Below are 21,484 nucleotides of genomic sequence, written 5' to 3' on the forward strand. Positions count from 1 at the left end.
ACCTTTTAGGATTGTAGACAGAACGCGGAGACTCCGATCTGGGGTACAGAAACTCCCCACGGGATAATGGCCAGAAGTAAAGCCAATAAACCTTTTAGGATTACGAAGTACAGAGAGAAAGAGGATTTCTACAAGTGGTGTAGCTGCAGAGCGAGGATCCCAGATTGGCGTCAGGGATCCGGGGACATGGACACGGAATATGCAGTAAAATCATTTGCTTAATCCGCGGAATACGAGACAGAAACCCCCACTGCCCAGGCCACATCTTGCTAGGGCGCTAGTCTGTCAACCAAATAAAGGCTGGAAGCTGGTGCCATTCCCTGACCGTATTTGGTATTTGTAGGAGGTTTATCCTAAAATTCATGCAGTATCGGGGCAAAGACACGAGTTTACGTATTAGTTACCATCAACACATCAACACGCCGCCACCATCCAAGATGCCCGCTCCCTGCCAGATCGCTTGTAAGAAGATCGACCCCCCAACTATTGGCCGGAACGGCTACCGAGGTTTCCTCAACAAGTCTGAGGTTCTTCCCAAAGGCTTTGCCCCTTTCGGCCAACGCAAGCTGTCGTGTGACATTTTGGTCGAGCACGACGTCGCTGTCAAACTTCGCGATGGATGTGTCATTTACGTCGATATCTACCGCCCGACGGACTCGGACACAAAGGTTCCGGCCATCATCTCGTGGAGCCCATTCGGCAAGAAATTGAATGGCATCAAATTCCTGGAAATGATGACATCCTATAATATGGGCGTGCCGAAAGGGACCCTGAGCGGCCTCGAGAAATTCGAGGGTCTAGACCCGGCAGTCTACGTCGAGAAGGGCTTCGCTATTGTCAATGCCGACACCAGAGGCGTTGGTGACTCGGCTGGCATGTGTGTCATCATGGGAACGCAGGAGGGCGAGGACGGATACGACTGCGTGGAAGCAATCGCAGCTTTACCATGGTGCAATGGCAACGTGGGCCTGGCCGGCAACTCACACCTTGCCATCGCGCAATGGTTTATTGCTCAGCAGCGCCCACCCCATCTCAAGGCCATCGCGCCGTGGGAAGGTTGCGGGGACCTATTCAGAGAACAGTTCGTACGAGGCGGCATTTGGGCCGGTAACTTTTTTGACCACATCAGCGGAGTTATGATCCAGGGACGCCATGGGATGGAGGACTTTAAAGAAATGTATCGCCGGAGCGGCGGCGTGGGAAATCCATATTGGTACGACAAACGACCAGATATGACCAAGATTAACGTCCCTGCGTATGTGACTGCGTCGTTTAACACCCCGTTGCACACCATGGGCTCCATCCGCGGCTTTTTGGAGATCGGCTGCAAGGACAAATGGCTTCGACTCAGCCCCTACCAGGAGTGGCACGATATCTGGGCTGTGCCGGAGTCTACCGCGGAGCTCATAGCCTTTTTCGATCGTTATCTCAAGGGCGACGAGAACAACTGGGAAAGCACTCCTCATGTCCGTTTATCGACACTTCAATTTGGTACCAAACCCCCCATTCTCAACGAGCCCATGGAGAGCTTCCCGCCGCCCCAGACCAAAGACGTACCCTTTTACCTACACGCCAATTCCGCTCTAAGCGACCGAGGCCCCCCCGGCACGGGCTTTTTCGAATCATACAACTCGGAAGATGACAACTCGTCTTCTAGATGGGTCTTCAAATTCGACAAGCCGACTCGATTATGCGGCATTCCTAAAGCCGTGCTGTACATGTCGTGCGACGACCTTGACGACTTTGATGTCTATGTGCTCTTACGCAAGCTTGATAAGGACGGCAAGCCTCTGTTGTCACTAAACTGTCCTTGGGATAATATCCAGCCTAACTCTCCCGACGAGATTCCCAAGGAAAAGCAGACTGACATCTTGCTATACATGGGTCCTCTGGGCATGCTCCGCGCGTCGCACCGCGAAGTTGACTGGTCCAAGTCAATGCACCCCAACTACCCTTTCCACCCGCACTCGAAAGTAGACAAGGTACCCAGGGGCCAGATTGTCAGGCTCGAGATCGGCATGTTTGCTACTAGCATTCTTTTTGGAGCTGGCGAGTCGGTTCAAATTGAAGTGACTGGCCAGACACCGGTTATCCAGTCGTTCCAGGAGCTTGCGGGTCAAATGGCCAATGTTGACAACAGAGGATACCATAAAGTTCACTCCAGCGCGGAATATCCGAGCTACTTTAGCTTGCCTATCTTCGGATAGATAAAATTCTCATTATAGCGAGATGGTGCCGAGCATGACCTCAGTAAAGATAGACGTGTGGTGCGGGTTCCTGCCTTAGAACGAGTGATGGATGGGCCTAATACATTACGATCCTAACGCTGGGTCGGGGTCTATTAGCTAGATATAGCTGGTATTGGGTGTCACGGGCCGACCTTTATGCAAGCCCGAAAGCGGTAACTTTTACTACTAACTTAATTAATAAGAAATTTATTCAAGTTAGTAGTTTGTCGGAGCCGAGCAGCACAACTAACAACACAAACTGGACTGCGTCGCTCGCTCACTGGAATTTCTAGCAGTGGCTGGGAGCCACGCCGCGAAGAAGGAATGCTCCAATGGTCGTCGGAATGGTCTGATGGTCAAGTAGGACACCGGGAAGTCAACGATCAGTCGGAGTCTGCATCGTAAGATATCACATCCAAGGAAAAGGAAAGAAACTTAAGATAAAAGAAAAGTAGTATTGAGAAAAGAATAGTAAAAGAGCGACCTTCGTAACAGCTCTCTGGCCGACAGGAAACGACTGATTGCCCGCTGCTGCAATGTCTTCCTTCACCTTCCTCGCGCTGCTGTTCTTCCTTAAGTTCTATTCAATGAAACTAGGGCTGCTATGGCCTTTTATATGTAAGTGAAGGCTGGATGCGCGGCACTTCGGGCTTCCATGGCGTCACCGATCCGCAATGTGGCGGCGCCAGTCGCCCTACGCACCAACACAGTAGCTTTTTAATAGCTATTTTTATATTATTTATTAAGAAATTAAATAAAAAAGTATATTTTTATATAGATTATTAAATATTTAACTTTATTTTAAAAATTATTATTTATTACTTTTAATTATAAAATACTTTCTAGTTTAATAGAAGTTAAATAGTTTACTGAGCTAGATATATATATTATTTTCTTTCCAATCTACTTCGTATATTATATTGTGACGGGGAAAAAGGTGAGGGTGGTGGAAATAGTGACGTTCCCACTGGACCGCAAGAATGGGGGCGGAAGAATATTATTCCTTGTCAAGGGCCATGGGCATGGTTACTTTCTTTTCTTTTCTTTCCTCCCACGGGAGGAAAAACAAGTTTTTCAACAAGTTTTTTAAGTTCTTTAAGTATTCCAGTCATTAGTCTTTCTTTTAGTTGACTTCATTATTATCATTTCTCATGGATCATCTTGTGTGGTGACTCCGGACAGTTCTTCTATTGTTTTACATGTAGAAGTGTCCCCTGCTTGACACTTACATGATCTTTGGCTTCCCCCTATTTGGAAGCCTCCTTTGGTTGTGATACGGCCCTATTCCCGTTGATCAACGATTCCGACGTTCCATTACCATTCTTGTAGGCGGAATTGCAGCAGCTTCTTGTGGGAACTATTCTAGACCCAGTAGACCAACTGTTTCTTCTGTTTCGTTCTTGTGGTGAGCGGGCAGGCTGCACTGCTCCGTTTGGGTAGCACATCTACCACCTTAGAGAAGAGGGTAAATCCAATCAACATGTTACCATCATATCGAACATCTACTATCTGTAACTTCCCACCACCGTCACAACCGACGGCGCGACATCAAGCCATGACAGAACTCCCACCCAGTCTTCAGTCGTAACATCTATTGTAATGTAAGGATATACTGCGGAAAGATCGAGGAAAGGCCACTTCACTAACATCTCGTATATATTCCAAAAACTCAAGTGTGATGAAAACTTCAACTTGCTCTAAAACTAGCGTATGCCGACCCACTTCCGACAGTATCCCGCTAGCGAACCCGTCTTACACGGCAAGTTCCGCCGCACAGCGCCTCTTCACTTGTGCCTTATACGTAAAAGCGCGACAATGCATACCTCTATGCCTATGTTGTTTCGGTGTCGATGACAGTAAGGCCAGAAGCTATACTGGCGTTGCGACCCGATCCAAGGACACTAAAAAGATTTGAGCAACACACCATACAGTTAGGATCCTGAAACGGCGACCCGCACGCCCTACAGTCGAAGGCGTTGCAGACATCGGGCAAACCGCCTCGCCCGCCCTCAAATGTGTACAATAGGCATCCAGCCTGGCACGAGCCACCAACACCTCCATTGTTGCCTATTTGGGAAGTCAAAGATGCATGGTCAGCTTCTTTCCATTTTCATGATATTATATAAGTGACGTAAATTTCGAGAAAATGAATGTGGGGGGTCATCACCTACACTTGGTAAAATCCTCCCGAACGAGCAAGTAGGCCGTGATGGCGCTAGGCGACCCGATTGGGAACCCGAAACTCTGCTTTTCAACAGTGGTCTTGCACCCCGGAACCCAGCTGCAAGAGAAATCGTAGTTGACCCCGTGCGTGTCTACACGGCGCAGTCTGACCGGCGGGTCGTCCGGCCCGAGCAGGTCGTTGTCGCCCATCTGGGTCCGCAGGTTGCTGAACTCCTCGGAGAAATCATCCTGGTCGCCCGACTGGAGGTCGGCGTGGCCCGGGAAGTCGTCCTCGTTGAAGCAGTTGATGGGGCCGCGCGTTAGCGGCGTCACGGGGTCGTTGGTCGGCGGCGGTTTGTCGTCCGTCGTCGTTGTCCCGATGGTGGTCGTTGGCGCCGAGTAGTCCTTGGAATTCGGGTCTTTCGGGTCCTTGAACCCCGGTGGCGGGCCCGTCGGGTCCGGAGTGCACCAGTAGCCGGAGCAGATGGTGCCGCCGCAGGCCGTGGTGTCGCCGCCGCCACACGTCGGCCCCGCAGTGGGGCCGGGGGTGAAGGACAGGGTGGTGCCGCCGCCGCTGGCCTCCTCTCTGGCCAGGCGGGACTCGAGGGCGGCGAAGACCGAGTTAGTGTAATCGTCGCCGAGCGTCATGGTCGCCCACGACTCATCATTGAAAGCGCCGATGGGCGCGGCGGTCTGGCTGCCGAAGACGGCGGTGGACGAGTCTTCGACGCTGAGGGAGCAGCCGGTGATGGTCTCGCACAGCGTAGTCGAAGACGTCGTCGTGCCGTCCGACACGAAGTCGGTGGTAGTACAAGCTTCGGCCGTCTGGGTCTCGCAATCATCTGGCTCCGACTCGGTCGTGATGCGGTGATCCCGCCCGATGGTGATGCGCGGCCAAGGCGGCAGCGTTCCGCGGATCGTGACGCCGGGCGGTGGGTGGATGATGTTGATGGGTGGCGGCCCCGGCCGTGGCGGGCCCGAGGAATGTGAGCACTCGGGTACTCGGGCACTCAAAGCTCAGCGTCAAGATGGCATCTTCAGTGCAGGTAGTGGCAACGATAACTTCGGGCGTGGCGAAAGCAATGGACGTAGTAGCCGGACATTCGATTGTGGTGGCTCCAACTGTGGGCGGGAACGTTATCGTTGTCACCGTGGCGCTGGTCACCGTGATGGTGCTACGGACGGGAGTGAAGTACGTCGTGCTAGTGGGAAGTTCCCCGTCGGAGGGGGATGGCAGGGTGCCTGGGTCTGTGAATATGGTTGAGGGACCTCCGTCGATCAGGGGCCAAGGTGGAAGAGAAACGATTCGAGTCGTCTCGCCGCCCTCCCCGTCCGGCAACGTGACAACAACGGGTGGGACTTCCACACTAGGATAAGCGACAATGACTGTTTCTCCCGACCCCGTCACATTCACGTTGGAGAAGGGAATCCCGTCCGTGGTAATGGGGGGCAGCGAGAGGGTCACGGTGGTGGTGGAGGTGACGAAGACGGTTGTCGGAACGTCGCCAATGGTGGTGCTCGAGATACCTCCATACTCCAGTGAGGTCGTGAAGCTGCTGGGTCGGATTGTGGTTGTCGACCCCAACGAGCTCGTTGGAAGAATCAGCATGCAGGCACGGGTCTGGACAGGGCAGCTCACCGTGGTCGCGGTCCAGATCTCGGTGCCAACCCACACTTTGTCGACGTTGTCAGACCCGGGAAGCGGCACCCACACGCTGACCTCGGTGGTAAACCCCCGCTGGTTTTCATCCTGTGGGACTTCCGTCTTGTCGATGCCACTGGCTATGTTCACGGTTGCCACAGTAAACAGGTTGTAGATGACGACGCCGGTCGAGCCCTTGACCTCTAAGATGTGGTCCTGGCAGTTGTTGGTAGGTACACAGTCCTGATAATACTCGTTGAAGAAGCTGTACAACCCGGCCGAGTGGATCATGACATCTTTGGAGTCAATGATGCGCATGCCCCAGGCATAGTTGCATCGGTCATCCCACACGTCCGGCGCTACTTCGCACTCGCTAAAGTCCGGGTCGTTGGGAAAGCCGGCGAGCGAGGCGGCGGCGCGGAAAGGCTCGGGCGGGTGAGGGTTGGGCTGGTAATAGGGCGACTCGGTCTGAATATGGCCCATATACACGCTCTCGGCCCCGCTGATGAGATAATTGTACAGTACGCAGTGTTCGGAGCCACCGCCGTAGAACCATGACGGGCCCTCGGACTCGATAAGCATGCCGCGGGCGCCGAAGATGGAGATCTGCGTCGAGCTGGAGTCGGGCTTGTTGACGATGGAGGCGTCGTTGTCGTGGTCGGCCACCCACGCCCATACATTCTCAAAGTACCCGTTTGCCTGGGACGTTACGCGGAAGAGGAGCGAGGCGGCGATGCAGTCGGCGTTGTTGCTGAACTTGGGACATTTGCTGAGGTCGAGATCGGTACCTATTGCCCCGCCGACGCGGAAGTGAGAGTCCCACATGGCCGCCGCGCCCTGCGACGCGGCTGCTACGTTCCACTCCATCAGGATGGCGCCGGCCGTAGCGCCGCGTACCGAGAATAGCATCTCAGTGATCTGCATCTCGCCGATGTCACCTTTGTTGCCAACCTGGACCATAACCTTGGGGTTCTTCATATCACTAAAGTAGAAGCCGGATCCCAGGATCTGTGACCAGAGAGAGCCCTGCACTATGGAGCCGGTCGGGATGTTTACCGTGGATCCTACGGCGTAGACGCCGGCTGGGAAGTAGGCGATTTTGCCCTCGTCCAAGGCACGGCGGAGAAAGGAGTTGATGCAAGACGCCTGGTCGCCGGTAGCGTCGTTCTGACATCCACCATCCGTGGTCGCAATCAGAAACGACCCGACGCTATGCCCCTCGTACTGCGGTCGAGAGCGCACGTACAACTTGCCATCGGGATCATTCAGGCCCTTGCCCCTCCCCGGGGCTGTTACGGCGCCTGTCTCCATGGAGCCTTCGGAGCCATTATATCGTCTGCCCGTGGCCCACAGATCCGAGTTCCCCGACAGCAAGTTGCTGCCGCCCTCGGCCTTGACCGGGTTTGCCACGTTCTCGAACCTGGTGTTGTCGAGAACGATGTTGGGCGAGGTAGCGAGGTTGTTTGTCAGAACGCCAACCTCGACGTTGCTGATGGTGGAATCGATAATGGACACGCTACCGATGCCCTGGCCCGTATCGCCGCCCACCCCGGAAATATTAAAGGCGATGGAACCGCCGTTCACAGTGATCTGCTGCCAGTTCCAGCCCCAGTCCCAGACCATCTGCACGGCCGTGTTACACTGGTTGAAGACCAGGTTCCGCGCCGTATACTGCTGCGAGCCGGCGCGCCAGCCGATGTTCCCGCCGTTAAATTCAAGATCGGACACAAAGCCGCCGCTGCCGTTTTCCGAAAAGATGCCGACGTGGGTCGTGGTGCTCGTAGTGGGCATCTCGAACACTAGGTTCTGCAGCGACGTGGCCTGGGCCACCTGCCAGTGGATGCCCGTCGGCACGAGGGGCTGGTCATTATCTTCCGTCGACAGGGGCATCTCGGTGAGATCGAAGCGGAAGTTCCGGATCTGGCGGAAGAACTGGTTTTGGTTGATATACCACTGGGCCCCGGACTCGCCGGGCTTGTAGGGATCCACGTCGATTAGGGCGATGCCCCTGAACTTGTCGCAGCCCTTGATGACGGGCATGTCGTTCGGGTCCCCGACGAACTGGGTGTAGTAGTACTGGATCACGGGGGTGCAGATCTTGTAGGTGCCCCCCGGGAAGAAGACGATGGCGCCCTGCGAGAACGTGTTGCCGCAGTCCTTGCCGCATCGCTCCCGCGATCCACCCACCGAGTCCTTGTTCCAGCTGGCCGACGCCGCGTTGAGGGCTTCGGTCGCGTCCGACTCTCCCGTGTTGTCGGCGCCGAAGTCGTCCACGACGTTGCGGAAGAACTGGTAGCTGTCTCCGCCGGCATGCGGCTGCGTTCCCAGAGGTCCTAGGCTGGTAAGCCAGAAGTTGGACGACGACTGCCGTTTTTTGTTGGCGGAGTCGAATTTCGTCCGCTGGATGCTGTTGGACCCGGCGTGACCGCCGCGCAGGACGACACCGCTCCGAAGATTGGTCAAGTACCCGTCCAGGCTCCCCGAGTAAGCCCAAACCGGGCCATCCTGCTTGCCCTTGTCGGGCGCTGTATGGTAGTAGTTGTGCTGGTTGTCCACCATGTACGGCGGCGGCGGCTGTGAAGATAGACATCGCCATCAGCATTATCCTTCCAAGCTGGACATGATAGAGGATCAAGACATACCTGGGGATAATATTCAAGCTTGGTTGTATTTGAAAATGAGTGAGTCGTGCTGGCCGACACCGCAAGACTCCATCTTGCGGCCAGCAAAGTCAGGAAAAGGGCGAACAGTGCCGCCATGGTTGCTCTACCACTTCAGTTTCTGACAGGAGTGTCTCAAAAAGACGTCGAGGTGCGCGGTGACCGAGGGAGAAAAGGACGTCCATTGACAGGTGTCTCAGGACGAGTAGGCAAGGCTGACTGACCTACGTCAAGCTGTAGTCCGTACCTAATTTCACCCGCGGAACCGGCAAGCGAGGAAGCCATTTCATCGCAATCTCGGTATTGCTCTTTCGGGCCTTTAAGTTCATTGTAGATGCGCGTCGTGTGGATGTACCTATATTATAAATGATCTGGTCTGCACATACTATCCTATATTAACCAACCGTGGCTCATCAAGACCCATTTTGAAAATTAAGCCAGGCTGCCTTGACTAGGCAAAAGTACCAATATCGAGGCCGTCCTCGGCCGGATACGGTAGCGGGGATTCTACTCCTTTGTAGCCTATGTCCGAGACATCATGTTAGCCTCTGTAATGTCACGACCAAAGTCGTCTTTTGACCGCTCTAACTTAGGTTACACAAACAATGGCACAGCAACTATTCCTAGCTCTGCGTTCTCGCCACGATCCCTATCGATGGAATATAACTAACTAGACAAACGCTCCTGAGTTCCCATCCATTCTTGCCAAAGGACATCCACTCTCTCAAGTTCAGTCAAATCATCCATCTCTCTCATTCACTATGCTCTCTCTTCTCGTCAAACTTGGCCCGCTGGCCCTCCTCCTCGGCGGCGCCCTGGCAGCCCCCAATTCTATCATGCCTCGTGTCTGCTATGAGACCGAGACGCCTGACAAGCTCTGCTACAAGGAGCCCGACGGCATCCCACAAGACGTTCTCGTCGAGGACGTCCAGTTCATCGCCGACTACCTCCGGGCCTATGGCGGACAGATCAGGACCGGCCGCCTGTTCAGCATGGCCGCCGAGGACGCGCCCGACTGCGGCGAGTGGCAGCTCTACTCCCACGGCACGGCCCAGGCCATAGCCAAGCACCTCGACAACACGGTCAACTCGACCGTGCTCTTCGCCGACATCGCCACCACCATCGACGGCGGCCCCAACGCCGATGAGGCTCAGCAAGCAGCTTCCCTCATAGGCTGTGGCACCAACGGCGGATCGCTAGGCGTGCTGGTTGACGCGGACAACCCAGCTTACTCAGGCTCAACCTACCCCGAGGGCGATGTTACCAGCGGCATCCTCATCAAGATTGTGGCTACGGGAGAGTAGGGCTTGCGCGTGGGCGACGCCTTGGCATTGAAGGGTTGCGTTATTTGACCTAAACATTTTGTTCCTGTTACTATGTAGGGATACTAACTGTGAGTACAGGTCATAGTTGGTGACAGAAACCTCGAGGTAGCAGAGGATAAAGATCCCGGGAAGTTCGGAAATCGTTTTGGCCCTGACTACGTCCCTCACTGGGGACAAATCAATAGAGAGTCATTTCTATATATAGATGTTGATGAGATGAAATGAAATTCTTACTGATTGTTATCAACGTGTTTTTCAAGGGAGCTCGGGCTCTACGTGAGTATCTACTAGAATATAAGAGATCCAGGTACTTTGTAGCATGCTAGGCAGAAATATATCACGGAAAAATGTCCAGATATCAAGGCAGGATACAGGCATTCTACCCGAAAATGATGATGGGTTTGGGATATAGATATGGCGTAGTTAATCCCGTCCACATTGTAACATTTTTCACCGATTCACAAGAACAAGTGCAAGGCATGGAATCTACAGGGGCCAGGGTAACACAAGGCACACAAATGCGGCCGCCGTTATTGAGCCGCCACAATTAAGAAGGGGAACACGAATGCCTGGGCGTAGCTTCTGTCGTAAGCGTTAATATCGGATGAAGTATGCCTCATGCCACCCGTCTTTGCCGGTTCCTGTCATCAAATATAATCTCCAGTAACTATCTTGTATTTCTATGCTCATTTTCCTAATTGAAGACCCCGCCTCGTCCCGTCTGCCTAAATAAGTACCTGCCATCCTATCTCAACAGACTGAGCAACAGCACCAGATTCGTACCCTGCAGCTAAAGTCAAGGGCCTAAATCCTTCGATAATAGTGTCACGGAACCTTGCATGTCCATATACAAGGTGAAATTGGATCGTGGCGCAGTGGCAATCCCGTCCACGAGATAACAAAATCTGCCCTGGTGCTCAACTGCCGGACCGGATGCGGTCTGAATCAAGTCACCGGAGGTGTGGGAACAATATGGGACTCTTACGAAGTAATTTGCTTGGTAGGCTATGCCGCTGGTGAAGCCGGCTATCCTCTTTGCAATGCAGGACGACTGGTCGCAGGAATGGATCGAAATTCTGCCTATCCCACAAAACGCCGTGAATAACGGCAAGGGACATGTACCTATAACTCGTGGTCATACGAGAACAATCTAAAATCCTTCTTTCGTGTCATCTGGTAAGAAGTAATCTGCAAAAGTTCTCTCAGTAGGAGATTGTGGGTAACCGGGTCCAGTGTTCCCGACGGGAAGTGCGTCTGCCTCCCGCGTGGTCGCCAGTTCGTGAACAAAGATGATGATTGTGCCTACTTGGCCCGTCTGGCTGCGCTTTTCGCCACTAACACCACCATCTTCCCCCGCTCTTCTTTGCCCCCGTTCGATTGTTTTCGATGTTGCGCCAAACCCATCGTCACTAACACTTCCGGGTCAAGCTCGGATCGGATCGGGCTACTGAGCTTACACGGAAATGGCTAGACACTCCTTTCTCCTGGGCCTGATCACAGGCCTCCTGGCCATCCTATCGTACACAACCGCAGAAGATGTAAAAATCACAGATATCTTCACGGTTCAGGACGGATCGCGTGATGGCGGCTGCGATGGTCGCATGGCGGAGCTGGACCAATGGCTCAGCGAGAGCTCCTTTAGTGTCACCACAGCTCTGGAGAACCTGGAAAAATATGACCAACTGCTTAGTGTCCGAAGGGCCATGTTGATTTTCTTTGGTATCCCAAGCCGAAACAAACTCGAACCAGAAAGCGGTGACTCGAATCAAGAGGATGGTCCCAGGCGTGCAGCTTTCAACGCTGTCAAACGTAAGTTTGAATCCCGAGACAACAATTCTTTTCTTTCATTCTTCTTTTCTTCCAGTAGTCAATGCACAATCTAACCCCCTGCCCCCTCCTTCTCCCATGTATCGCTATTCCTAGCCGATTGCGACCATATGACTGATGTTGTGACCAGGTTACCTTGAATATGTAGAGGACTTTTTGAACCACAAGCAAGAGAGCAGCGGAAAGGTCCTCTATGGCAAGGACAACTTCCATCTCCATTGCCACAGCACTTTCCTGAGTCTACATCAACCAACCGACCCAGCACTTGACTTCCAGGCCAATGAGATGCAGGACCAAGACGGCATCACAATCTTAGTCCAAGACGTACCAGTCTACCAGGAGAAACTTGCCGAAGACCCAGATAACCGAGTATTTTGGTCTGGCGAGCTCACAAAGCAGAATGGCTACTACTTCACAGAGTCCGGTGCCAATATGTGCGACGATAGCGACCACCTCGGCGGCACCGCGGATCTCCAAATACTTGAACCAGGTGCAAACGGCCAGGCTCAAAGGGGTGACCCCAAAATCAACGTCATTCTTTGCCCGTCCAGTTTCGACAACACCGAGAAGGCAGCCAGTTACAGGGAAGCAAACAACGGTTTGACCGATGGCGTAGACTTGGCCGAAGCTGTTCCTAGGAGCGCGACTTTGCTTCACGAGATCTTTCACGCCCTCAACGGAGGAATATTTCTGGACGGGAACTCAGAGAAATGTGGGTAAGCCCTGGACCAAAAGCCATGGCCATGCTTTCGCAGGTTTGACCACCGCCGTAATAACTAACTCGGGACTTGGCAGATGCCCTTACTGAGTGCATTGATCTTGCTAAGAAAAACCCAGCAAAAGCACGATTAAACCCTGAGAACTACGTCTTCTTCATCACCCATATGTATCATTTGTTTGGCGAAGACGAGGGTGAGGATCCGATTTCCATACCAACGAACTGGGATTTCCGTGTTGCCACGATTTCAGGTGTCCAAGGTCTGAGGGCATTCCGGAGTGGAAATTAAAGGAGGCTAGGAAGATGTTTGCTTCAGTACTCGTACTGGAGCAAGAATATGGGGTACGATTTGTTGGCGTGTTAAAATTCCCAGGTCGTGAATATCTTTCCTGTCCTTTACGTCTGATATGTGAAGTCGGGCCATTGATTTCCCGCACCATCTCACCTAATTCTCGAAGCCTTGCGTGCTGCTCACAAAGTTCTGTTCTTGCTCATTCAAACTCCGGGCCCTCCTCTGGAGGTTCGACGGGGAGGGGATCACATCGCAGAATTCGGTGGATATCCCAGCGCTCCTGTACCCAGGCCGTAGCCGGCGGCATGACCCGCGCTATGACTTGATTCCAACGCTTCCTCCCCTCGGGGTCGGCCACCGATGCCGCTTCTTTCTCTGGAGTGCCACCCCACCTAGTGGGCCATAGGTGAAATTGACAAATGATTGTCCGACCACCCTCACCATCGTGCGCCGTCTGTTCCTCCAGCTTTCCAAACTTCTTCTCCACCCAGCTGTCTTCCGAAAGCACATGGAACCATGTGGCTGAAAATGTATCCCGGGCGCGGCCGCTGAATGTTAAGGATTCGTAGCCAGGGGGCATAAATGAGTAAAACGGCGTCCTGAAATGATCCCTCCACAGGCCTAGCGGGCTGTCGACTTTGCCTGGTACCAGAAAGGCAGTGAAGGTAACACGGTCTTCCACATCCGGCCTCAGAATATCGATAATGGGGTTGAGCAAGAGGAAGCGTGGTGACATAGTTGATAATGATGAAGAGGCTTCACTTAAAGTTATCTTCTCTAGTCCTAAGCTAGAATCGATAGAGACTTGCGAGTTATCGTATTCGGGGAGGTTCTGTAGGAACTCTGCGCAGGCTGGGGAAGACTGGAAGTTCTTCGCATCATCCTGAGTGGCCCATTCTGCATAAGTTTTGCTCCAAAGTTAGTGACGAATATCCAACCCTTCATGTTTCCCAATATAAATTTACCGATAATGTAGGCAGCCTGTTCGGGGTCCTCGACCATTCTTCCCAGCCATACCCGCTTACAACCTCGCACACCTATAAGTGGGCCATGATGGACATTGATGTGGCCTGGGGTCTGGTCTACGGACCACGTCGGCAACTGCTGCTCCTGCGGTAGGTGGAAGCGCGTCCAAGTTATTACCGGTGGCACAGAGCGCTTCCTCGATGATTGCTTGATACGAGCCATGATGTGCGGGCAAGGAGGAGCCAAATGAAAAGTGGTTGAAATGAAAGGCAGACCGAGAGCGGGGAAAACGAATGGTGGTGATTTTGTTTTATTTCAAGGCTGTCAGCTGACCATTCAATGAGAGCATTGCGAGCAGCGTGGTGGCAATGGACGTATTAGGTGCAGGGTTTAAAAAGCTTCCTCCAATGTGTACTGATGATAGGCTCGGGTTTTAAATAGTTGACGTCTCTTCTACCCGACATCATCGATACACCCATCTATTTCTCCCATGCATGTCCAGCCAAAACGGCGTGATTCCTCAGAAGTCAAAGTGCCGCCAAGGCCTATGAATATCAGAAACACTGGTACTGACACCATTCAAAGGGCCCAGAAAGGGCCCGAAAACGACTTTAAGAACAAACACAATATAATCGCCAAACGGAATTAACAATCACTTGACAACCCAATTTGCAGGATATTTTCTTATCTGCTTTTGTCGGCGTACATCTGCAGAGTTGGACCATCATCCCCGTGTTTCTGACCTGTTGGCTTGTTCCAACAGCTTCGGCTGCCATGTTCTCTAATAATCAGATGACCATACTCCTTAATTACCCATTTTAGCCAACTCTTCCATCAGCCCGCCCTCCCGGGAATGGAATATCTTTCCAAATTCGTCTTCATCCATGCAAGCGTATTGCAAACTACATTCTGTTAGCTGTCGCCGGTCGTGTGGACAGTCATGTCGGCAAGGCCGATCATGACTTGGTAGAAGTCGTGAGACAAGGTAGACCAGTGGGCGTGTCAGTGGCCACTGCCAAGCCCGCGCCAGCATTGCTCACCTAAAGAGAGCGCCATTATCACTGTTCAAAGTACAGTTGACATTGTTGTCAAGTATCCTCTACATGCAATGCCCATCCATCCTGGGGGTCAGACTAAGTCTTTAACTCAAGATAGACGCCCTGCTTCTTCAACTGTTCAAAACGTACGGGTGCCACGCAAGTGTAAGCCCATGGCCGATGCGCTTAGAATCGAGCAGCAACGTATCTACCAGGGTCCAAATTTAACTTCAGTTGCGGGCCTTGCCAAAGCCGGAGCTCTGGAGTCGCGAGTCAAGAGCGGGGGTTTGTGCTGGCCGGGAAAGCGAAAAGCAGTGGATTTCCCTGGGCCATGGAACCCCCCTCCCCTCTCCTCTCCAGACGAAGAAGTACCTTCAATGTACACAACATCACCGTTGGCCTGCTGCAGAATGGCCTCGGCCGTGCTCCTTATTGATGGCTTGCACTAAAGAAGCGGATACCATCTATTCATCGAATAACAATGCAAGAAATAAGACTCGGTCTTCAATCACGTATCCCCATGAGCCCGGACCTCTTTTTCATAATGAAAAACGATACCTATTCATGGGCGACTCGTCGACAAGATGGGTGTCCGGGAGCATGGGTACCTGTTACCTGTTGACGCTAAGACTCGAGTCCATTCAGCTTCCGTCCAGCCCTCTCGCTCGGGTCCAGAATTGGAAAGCCGTCGCTGACATTCATGATAAAAAGCAATTTGAGATTTGAGAATAAGTTTGTACCGAATGCATCAATTGATCTCTTCTTCTTCTTTTTCTTCTTCTTCTTTTTTCTTCTATAACCAAGTTGAGTATAATGGGCATGGGGATTTGTTTGATTGTTTGAAGTAAGCCTCTGAGCCTAGCCGCCCTTGTTCACACAATGGTTTAATTGTCTAGAAATATTAAAAGTCACTGGACAAACATGTCGGGCTGTTCTGCAAGCATAACACGATTGATACTGGGGATTGGTCGTGGGAGAATGCTGGCAGAGGTTTGCATGCTGGCCCGTTAGAATGAGACCAACAGATATATTTAGGTAGAGTTGCTACAGCTCCCCAATACTACCGCATCCAAACATCCTGTCGAAACCCGTGCGCCGGTTACGGCTGGTTTCGGCACATGCCGCTCGCTCCCTCTCGGGGTTGGCGATGGCCGGCCAGTTAACATGCCAAGTAACCTCCGTCAACATTCCAGTGCGCTGCACACAGGAATTAGTACAGTTAGTTGTGAAACAGTCAGATTGTCCCAGAAAACTCACCCCCAGTTACGTAGGATGCATTGTCACTAAGCAGGAAGCATAGCACCTTGGCGACCTCCTCGGCTTTCCCCACCCTCCCTAGAAGTGTGTCTTTAGACAGCGCATCCGAATCGAATAGACCTTTGGCTTCGCCATCTCGGAATATCTTGGTATCAATAGGGCCGCTGAGAGAAAAGCGTCAGTAAATGGTCGAAGTAATTAGATTAATTGTATTAGGAAATCCTTACGGCAGCAGAGCGTTGATGCGAACGCCCTGCTTGGCATATTCCCCGGCGGCGGACTCCGTCAACCCTATAACAGCGAACTTGCTGGCGGCATAAGCGGCGCTATGTGGTAGCCCGCGCCGACTTGATGTGCTGGCGACGTTGACAATAGCACCTCCTGGTTTGGTCAAACGAGGAAGTTGAGCTCGCATACAGGACATCACGCCATTAAGGTTGATTCCCAGAGTTCGATCCCAGTCCTCTTGAACCTATAACTGTTGATAAACAAGGAAGAACAGTCTCTGAGATGGAGAGGAGGATCTTACAATCGTCTCAATAGTGGTATCGCCGGTTCCCCCAGCTACACCGGCGACGTTGGCAGCGCCATCGAGCCTTCCGAATGATCCATACGCTTCCTCAACCCACGATTCAACATCCCTCTGGTTCCGAACGTCGAGCTTGGTCGTCAGGACGGTTTTGACTCCCATACGCTGGCCTAGGATTTTAACGTAAATATGAAATTCCAGAGGGCGTTGACAAAAGTCCACTTACACTCCTTTGCCGTGTTTTCAAGCCCTTCCATGTCCACATCACTAAGAGCAAGACCCGATGCCTGCTCCGACGCTAATTCAAGTGCAGTGGCGCGGCCGATGCCCTGCAACCCAATTATCAGTCAAGCGCAATGATCCGGTTCGTATGGACTTACCGATGCCGCTCCGGTAATACAATAAAATTTGTTCTTGAACATTGTGGGAGCTGACGAATGCGGCGGGATTCGTACACAAATAGTAGAGTGGTAAGTCGACTGCTCCTATTTCTGTACAAATAATTCTGGATGTAGAAAAAGCCAGCATTCGATCAACAGACCAAGGTGGCGGTCGCATTAATTTCAAAGTCGAGTTGCGGACTAATCTCATCCTTAGGACAGTCTTCACTCACAATTTCCCCGCCGACGGACTCTTTTCTCAAAGGCACGGGGAGATCGGGTGAGAAGAAATTAGCCCGAAAAAATGTCTAATTTATTTAGCAATCAAAGAACCTGCAGACCAAGTAATTCCTTAGTTGCCAATAATCTCCCTACTCTCTCACCAAGTTGTTAGACCTTCTGCTTCTTTCCCACCCCCGCGTCTTCTCCTATCGGTCCCCAAGATTTCATCGAAGCCATGACGAAAAGCCTCGAGGGGAAGTGGCAATCGTCACTGGTGGCTCCTCTGGAAGTACGTACTACCCTGGAGTCGCGACGAAGTCGTATTGATCTTGCTAATCTGATTTTACAGTGGGACGCGCCATTGCCATAGGGTTAGCGGACGAGGGAGCTAGAATAGTCTGCTGCGACTTGAACGAGGCAGCAAATAGCCGGGGCTATGAGTCGAATTTACAAAGTACTACAGGGGAAGTGATCTCCAGCAAAGGTGGAGAGTCCATTTATTGTACGGCCGACATATCTGACCCCGTAGCTGTTGAGAAGGTTTTCGAGACAGCAGTGGAGGTAAGCTCATGTTCAGCACCCATGGGACCAACATTTCAGGACTTTGGCTAATCATCAACCTAGAAATTCGGTAGAATTGACATTCTCATCAACTGCGCGGGATTCTGGGCACCCTTTCGACCTTTCGTCAAGGAGACTGAGGACTTATGGTCTAAGATGACGGCTGTGAATACGCTAGGAACAGCTAGAATGAGCCGCGCCGCCATCAAGCAATTCCTCCAACAACACCATGACGAGAAATGGGGAAGCCGGGGACGTATAGTTAACATCTCATCATGCGCTGGTGTAACAGGATTCCCTGGAGAGGTTGCTTACTCTGCTACAAAGGCGTCGATCAACCACATGTCGCGGGCAGGTGCGCTCGATCACGCGAAGGATTACATCAATATCAATTGTGTGGCTCCTGGAGTTGTTGCTACTGGTATGGCACGAGGAAATTTTGAAAACAACGAGATACTCCAGACGATGGAAAAGGCAACTCCTTGGCCTCGGCTTGGAAGGGCGGAGGACATCGCGGCAATGGTGGTATTTCTCTGTCGACCCGAGTCTCAATGGATCACGGGTCAAATTATCCCAGTGGATGGAGGTTTGACCATTGGAGTTTCGTCTTAGTTCTACGTGGTCAGAGTTTAAAGAAATGAATAGATGAGACTTGCTATTCCTCTATTGAGCACTATCGGCAAGGGGAAATAAGACATGCTCCGATTCATCCGCGGCCGATCCACGACTGTTACGTATTTTAGCAAGAGTGTATCTCTATAATCTCTACTAACTTCAACCTTGACGACGACCTCAAAACCATAGTCTCCGTGACGAACGGAGCAAATGCGGATCCGAGGGAGGGGCCACGGGCCATGCATTGTGATGTTGGGCTCAGAGGCATGGGCATTCGTGTACTTCGGAAACCTAATTTGCTGATGCACCGAAGCTTGGTTCCGATGTGGGCCCGGCAAGATCTTCACGTGCCACTCCGTGGGCGGGATAAGTGGGCCCAAACCCGGCATGCGCCGTGCCCACACTCCACATTGATGTCTTGGTGTGCCGCAGCCAGGATGTTGAACGCGCCAACGGAAGACATCATTGCCATGCCGACGACAAAAAGCGATTAAGGGCCGCGGTGAATCACCTTTACCTCGGCAAGCCACGGCGATGTAGATGTCTATCTCTCTACATATATTCCTTGCGACAAGACTAATATGCTGAGTGAGTGAAACAGCCCATGGTCTCACTTTCATTCCTTCCAAGCTCCAGAAATTGACCTTCCAACCCTATTGTTCCTGAACACATTCTATTGCCACCCCTTATCTCGCTGAAAATGGCCGATACTGAGCCCCAAGCAGTCCAGGTTAGCAAAACCTCGGATGGCATCACCACCATCACAATCAATCGACTGCATCGGCGCAATGCCGTTGATGGCCCAACCGGCAGGAAGCTGACCGAAGCTTTCCTCGCCTTTGAACATGACCCAACTCAGCGGGTGTGCGTTTTCTACGGCGCCAACGGCACCTTCTGCGCCGGATTTGACCTCCACGAAGTCGCCAAGTACGACAAAGGGCCGGCAGGCAACCAGTACAAGGGCCCCATCATCGATGCCGACCATCGTGTGGAAGGCCGCAACATTGGGCCCATAGGCCCGTCGAGAATGCAGATTAAGAAGCCCGTCATCTGTGCGGTATCGGGATACGCTGTTGCCGGGGGTCTGGAGCTTTCCCTCCTGGGTGACATCAGAGTCGCTGAGGAAGATGCTATATTTGGCGTCTTTTGCCGGAGGTTTGGTGTGCCTCTTATCGACGGCGGCACGGTCCGCCTTCAAGCGATTGTAGGGCTGGGGAGGGCCTTTGACATGATTCTTACGGGCCGCGGTGTCCCGGCTCAGGAGGCCCTGCAGATGGGTCTTGCCAACCGTGTCGTCCCCAAAGGACAGGCGTTGGCCGAAGCTACGAAAATTGCGAGACAGCTCTTGACATTCCCTCAAGCCTGTATGAACGTCGACCGTTCCAACTGCTACTACTCTGCATACAACGCTTCGTCATTCGAGGATGCATTGAAGAACGAATTCGATCAGGGCGTTAAGGTAATCACCAGAGAAAGTGTTGCCGGTGCGGCAAAATTTAGTGGGGGAGCAGGTCGGCACGGTGCCTTTGAGACTCCGAGGCTCTAAGTTGATGCAGGAAGAATTTTTGTACACAACCGCAGGATATAGAAGAAATTATGCTAAGTCAATCTTGCGTCAAATAAATGCAATATTCGTGATAGAAGGAAAGGATACGGCGAAGTTAGGAGATCAGTCATGCGAGTTGAACCAATAGTGAAAATAGCACTACTCCATGTATTACGCGCAATGAACAGCTGCTGTTGGAATTAATTGCTCTATTCTTTCTTCGACTGGCCCATTTGCTTCCTCTGAATGAGGAGACGTAGGCAGCATCAGCAGCATCAGCAGCCGGCCGTATTGTCAAAAAGTCGTAGTCTGCTACACCAACTGAGTCAAACATCCTGCAGGGGCGCGGCCAGAATACTAGGCAGGCTGAGAAGGTATGACCTCCGGGATATGAGCTGATGCCATTATGCTGTAAATCTCAAAGAGAGCAGAGCTCAAGGTCCCTCTCAACCTCGGCGACCCGAAGCCCAAAGAGTGCACGTCGACATCCTCTACCGTGCGACTCGCCCCTGACTCGCCCTAACTCGCCGCCCCCTCCTCGCTTCCCCGCAGATTATAACACCTCACAGGGAGTCTGGGTCAATTCCTGCGGCTCTTACAGGCCACGCCGGTGTCATATCGGGCCGAGCAGTTTGGTAATCCCGCGGTTAGTCGCGAGTTGGACGAGAGGCCCGGGCTATTAGAGCTGTTTCAATTCGAGTTTAAACCCCAAGAAAAGCCCCTCTATCCCTCCTGAAGATTTCTTCTATTATCGGGCTTTGTAACTCACTTACCGGGAAGACGACGTCTATCACAACCTACGAATTACTACATTCGCCATGAATACACCCTCAAGCTCGACTGCTGGCTTTTTCCAGGCCCCGCCCGTTGTGCCAAACCAATTTCACGATGATGCCGCCTTGAACCGCGGGTTGAATCTCTTCCTGCGTAAATCCGTCAAAGATTCTGTTAGCGAGGATCTCTCCACCTTTGGCGACAAAGTCCTCTCTCCACAAGTCATGGGCTGGATTCTCGATGCTGAACGCAACAATCCCTACATCAAGACATTCGATACGTGGGGACGTCGCCGGGATGAGCTCATCACTACTGAAGGATAGCGGAAACTGCAGGACTTCGGCATAGCTGAGGGCATGGCCGCAATTCCCTACGAAAACAGCTATGCGGAATTCTCTCGAGTTTTATCACCGTGCCAAATACATCCTCTGGTGCGGAAGTGCCGCCTGGGTGAACTGTCCAACATTGATGGTTGACGGCGTCGCGAGCCTGCTTCGGAAGCACCTGAGCGACCCGCAGCTCCCGCACGACCAGCAACCTGGGAAGCGGATCTAGACAGAGCGATACTGTCATGATTGGCCTAGGATTCGTACTTGTAGATGGCGGTTCCCGCAAACCACACAAGCACTAGTTTAGTTGCTCTTAGTGTATCACGTGCCATACCCCACAAACTGGGGTAAAGTATGGATCATCGCCTAGTCGGCTATTCCTGCATCCTGATCCTTCCTGCCGGCCGGTGATT

At 52.4% G+C, this 21,484-nt stretch overlaps 4 protein-coding genes and 4 pseudogenes across 4 annotated transcripts; 5 read left to right on the top strand and 3 right to left on the bottom strand.

The window, feature by feature from the left end:
• Nucleotides 1-437: 437 nt before the first annotated feature.
• On the top strand, nucleotides 438-2,207 carry SAPIO_CDS7622 (annotated as a pseudogene; the record flags this gene model as incomplete).
• Nucleotides 2,208-4,097: 1,890 nt separating this feature from the next.
• SAPIO_CDS7623 (uncharacterized protein) lies at nucleotides 4,098-8,792 on the bottom strand (the record flags this gene model as incomplete). Its single annotated transcript, XM_016789448.1, has 5 exons — nucleotides 4,098-4,129; nucleotides 4,194-4,295; nucleotides 4,400-5,384; nucleotides 5,542-8,607; nucleotides 8,676-8,792. The coding sequence occupies 5 exons, from the start codon at nucleotides 8,790-8,792 to the stop codon at nucleotides 4,098-4,100; spliced, it is 4,302 nt and encodes a 1,433-aa protein (XP_016641275.1).
• A 662-nt stretch (nucleotides 8,793-9,454) lies between these two features.
• SAPIO_CDS7624 lies at nucleotides 9,455-9,997 on the top strand (annotated as a pseudogene; the record flags this gene model as incomplete).
• Nucleotides 9,998-11,481: 1,484 nt separating this feature from the next.
• On the top strand, nucleotides 11,482-12,852 carry SAPIO_CDS7625 (uncharacterized protein; the record flags this gene model as incomplete). Its single annotated transcript, XM_016789449.1, has 3 exons — nucleotides 11,482-11,827; nucleotides 11,976-12,557; nucleotides 12,641-12,852. 3 exons carry the CDS (start codon nucleotides 11,482-11,484, stop codon nucleotides 12,850-12,852), a joined length of 1,140 nt encoding a protein of 379 aa, XP_016641276.1.
• Nucleotides 12,853-13,054: 202 nt separating this feature from the next.
• Nucleotides 13,055-14,043, bottom strand: SAPIO_CDS7626 (Uncharacterized protein; the record flags this gene model as incomplete). The annotated part of the gene is made up of 2 exons (XM_016789450.1): nucleotides 13,055-13,752; nucleotides 13,821-14,043. The coding sequence occupies 2 exons, from the start codon at nucleotides 14,041-14,043 to the stop codon at nucleotides 13,055-13,057; spliced, it is 921 nt and encodes a 306-aa protein (XP_016641277.1).
• Nucleotides 14,044-15,902: 1,859 nt separating this feature from the next.
• Nucleotides 15,903-17,066, bottom strand: SAPIO_CDS7627 (uncharacterized protein; the record flags this gene model as incomplete). The annotated part of the gene is made up of 6 exons (XM_016789451.1): nucleotides 15,903-16,055; nucleotides 16,126-16,279; nucleotides 16,343-16,587; nucleotides 16,645-16,814; nucleotides 16,871-16,973; nucleotides 17,025-17,066. The coding sequence occupies 6 exons, from the start codon at nucleotides 17,064-17,066 to the stop codon at nucleotides 15,903-15,905; spliced, it is 867 nt and encodes a 288-aa protein (XP_016641278.1).
• Nucleotides 17,067-19,122: 2,056 nt separating this feature from the next.
• Nucleotides 19,123-19,968, top strand: SAPIO_CDS7628 (annotated as a pseudogene; the record flags this gene model as incomplete).
• Nucleotides 19,969-20,786: 818 nt separating this feature from the next.
• On the top strand, nucleotides 20,787-21,065 carry SAPIO_CDS7629 (annotated as a pseudogene; the record flags this gene model as incomplete).
• Nucleotides 21,066-21,484: the final 419 nt, after the last annotated feature.

The sequence above is a fragment of the Scedosporium apiospermum genome (genome assembly GCF_000732125.1).
Source record: "Scedosporium apiospermum strain IHEM 14462 chromosome Unknown SEQ_SAPIO_0110, whole genome shotgun sequence".
In the NCBI taxonomy this organism is placed as follows: Eukaryota; Fungi; Ascomycota; class Sordariomycetes; order Microascales; family Microascaceae; genus Scedosporium; species Scedosporium apiospermum.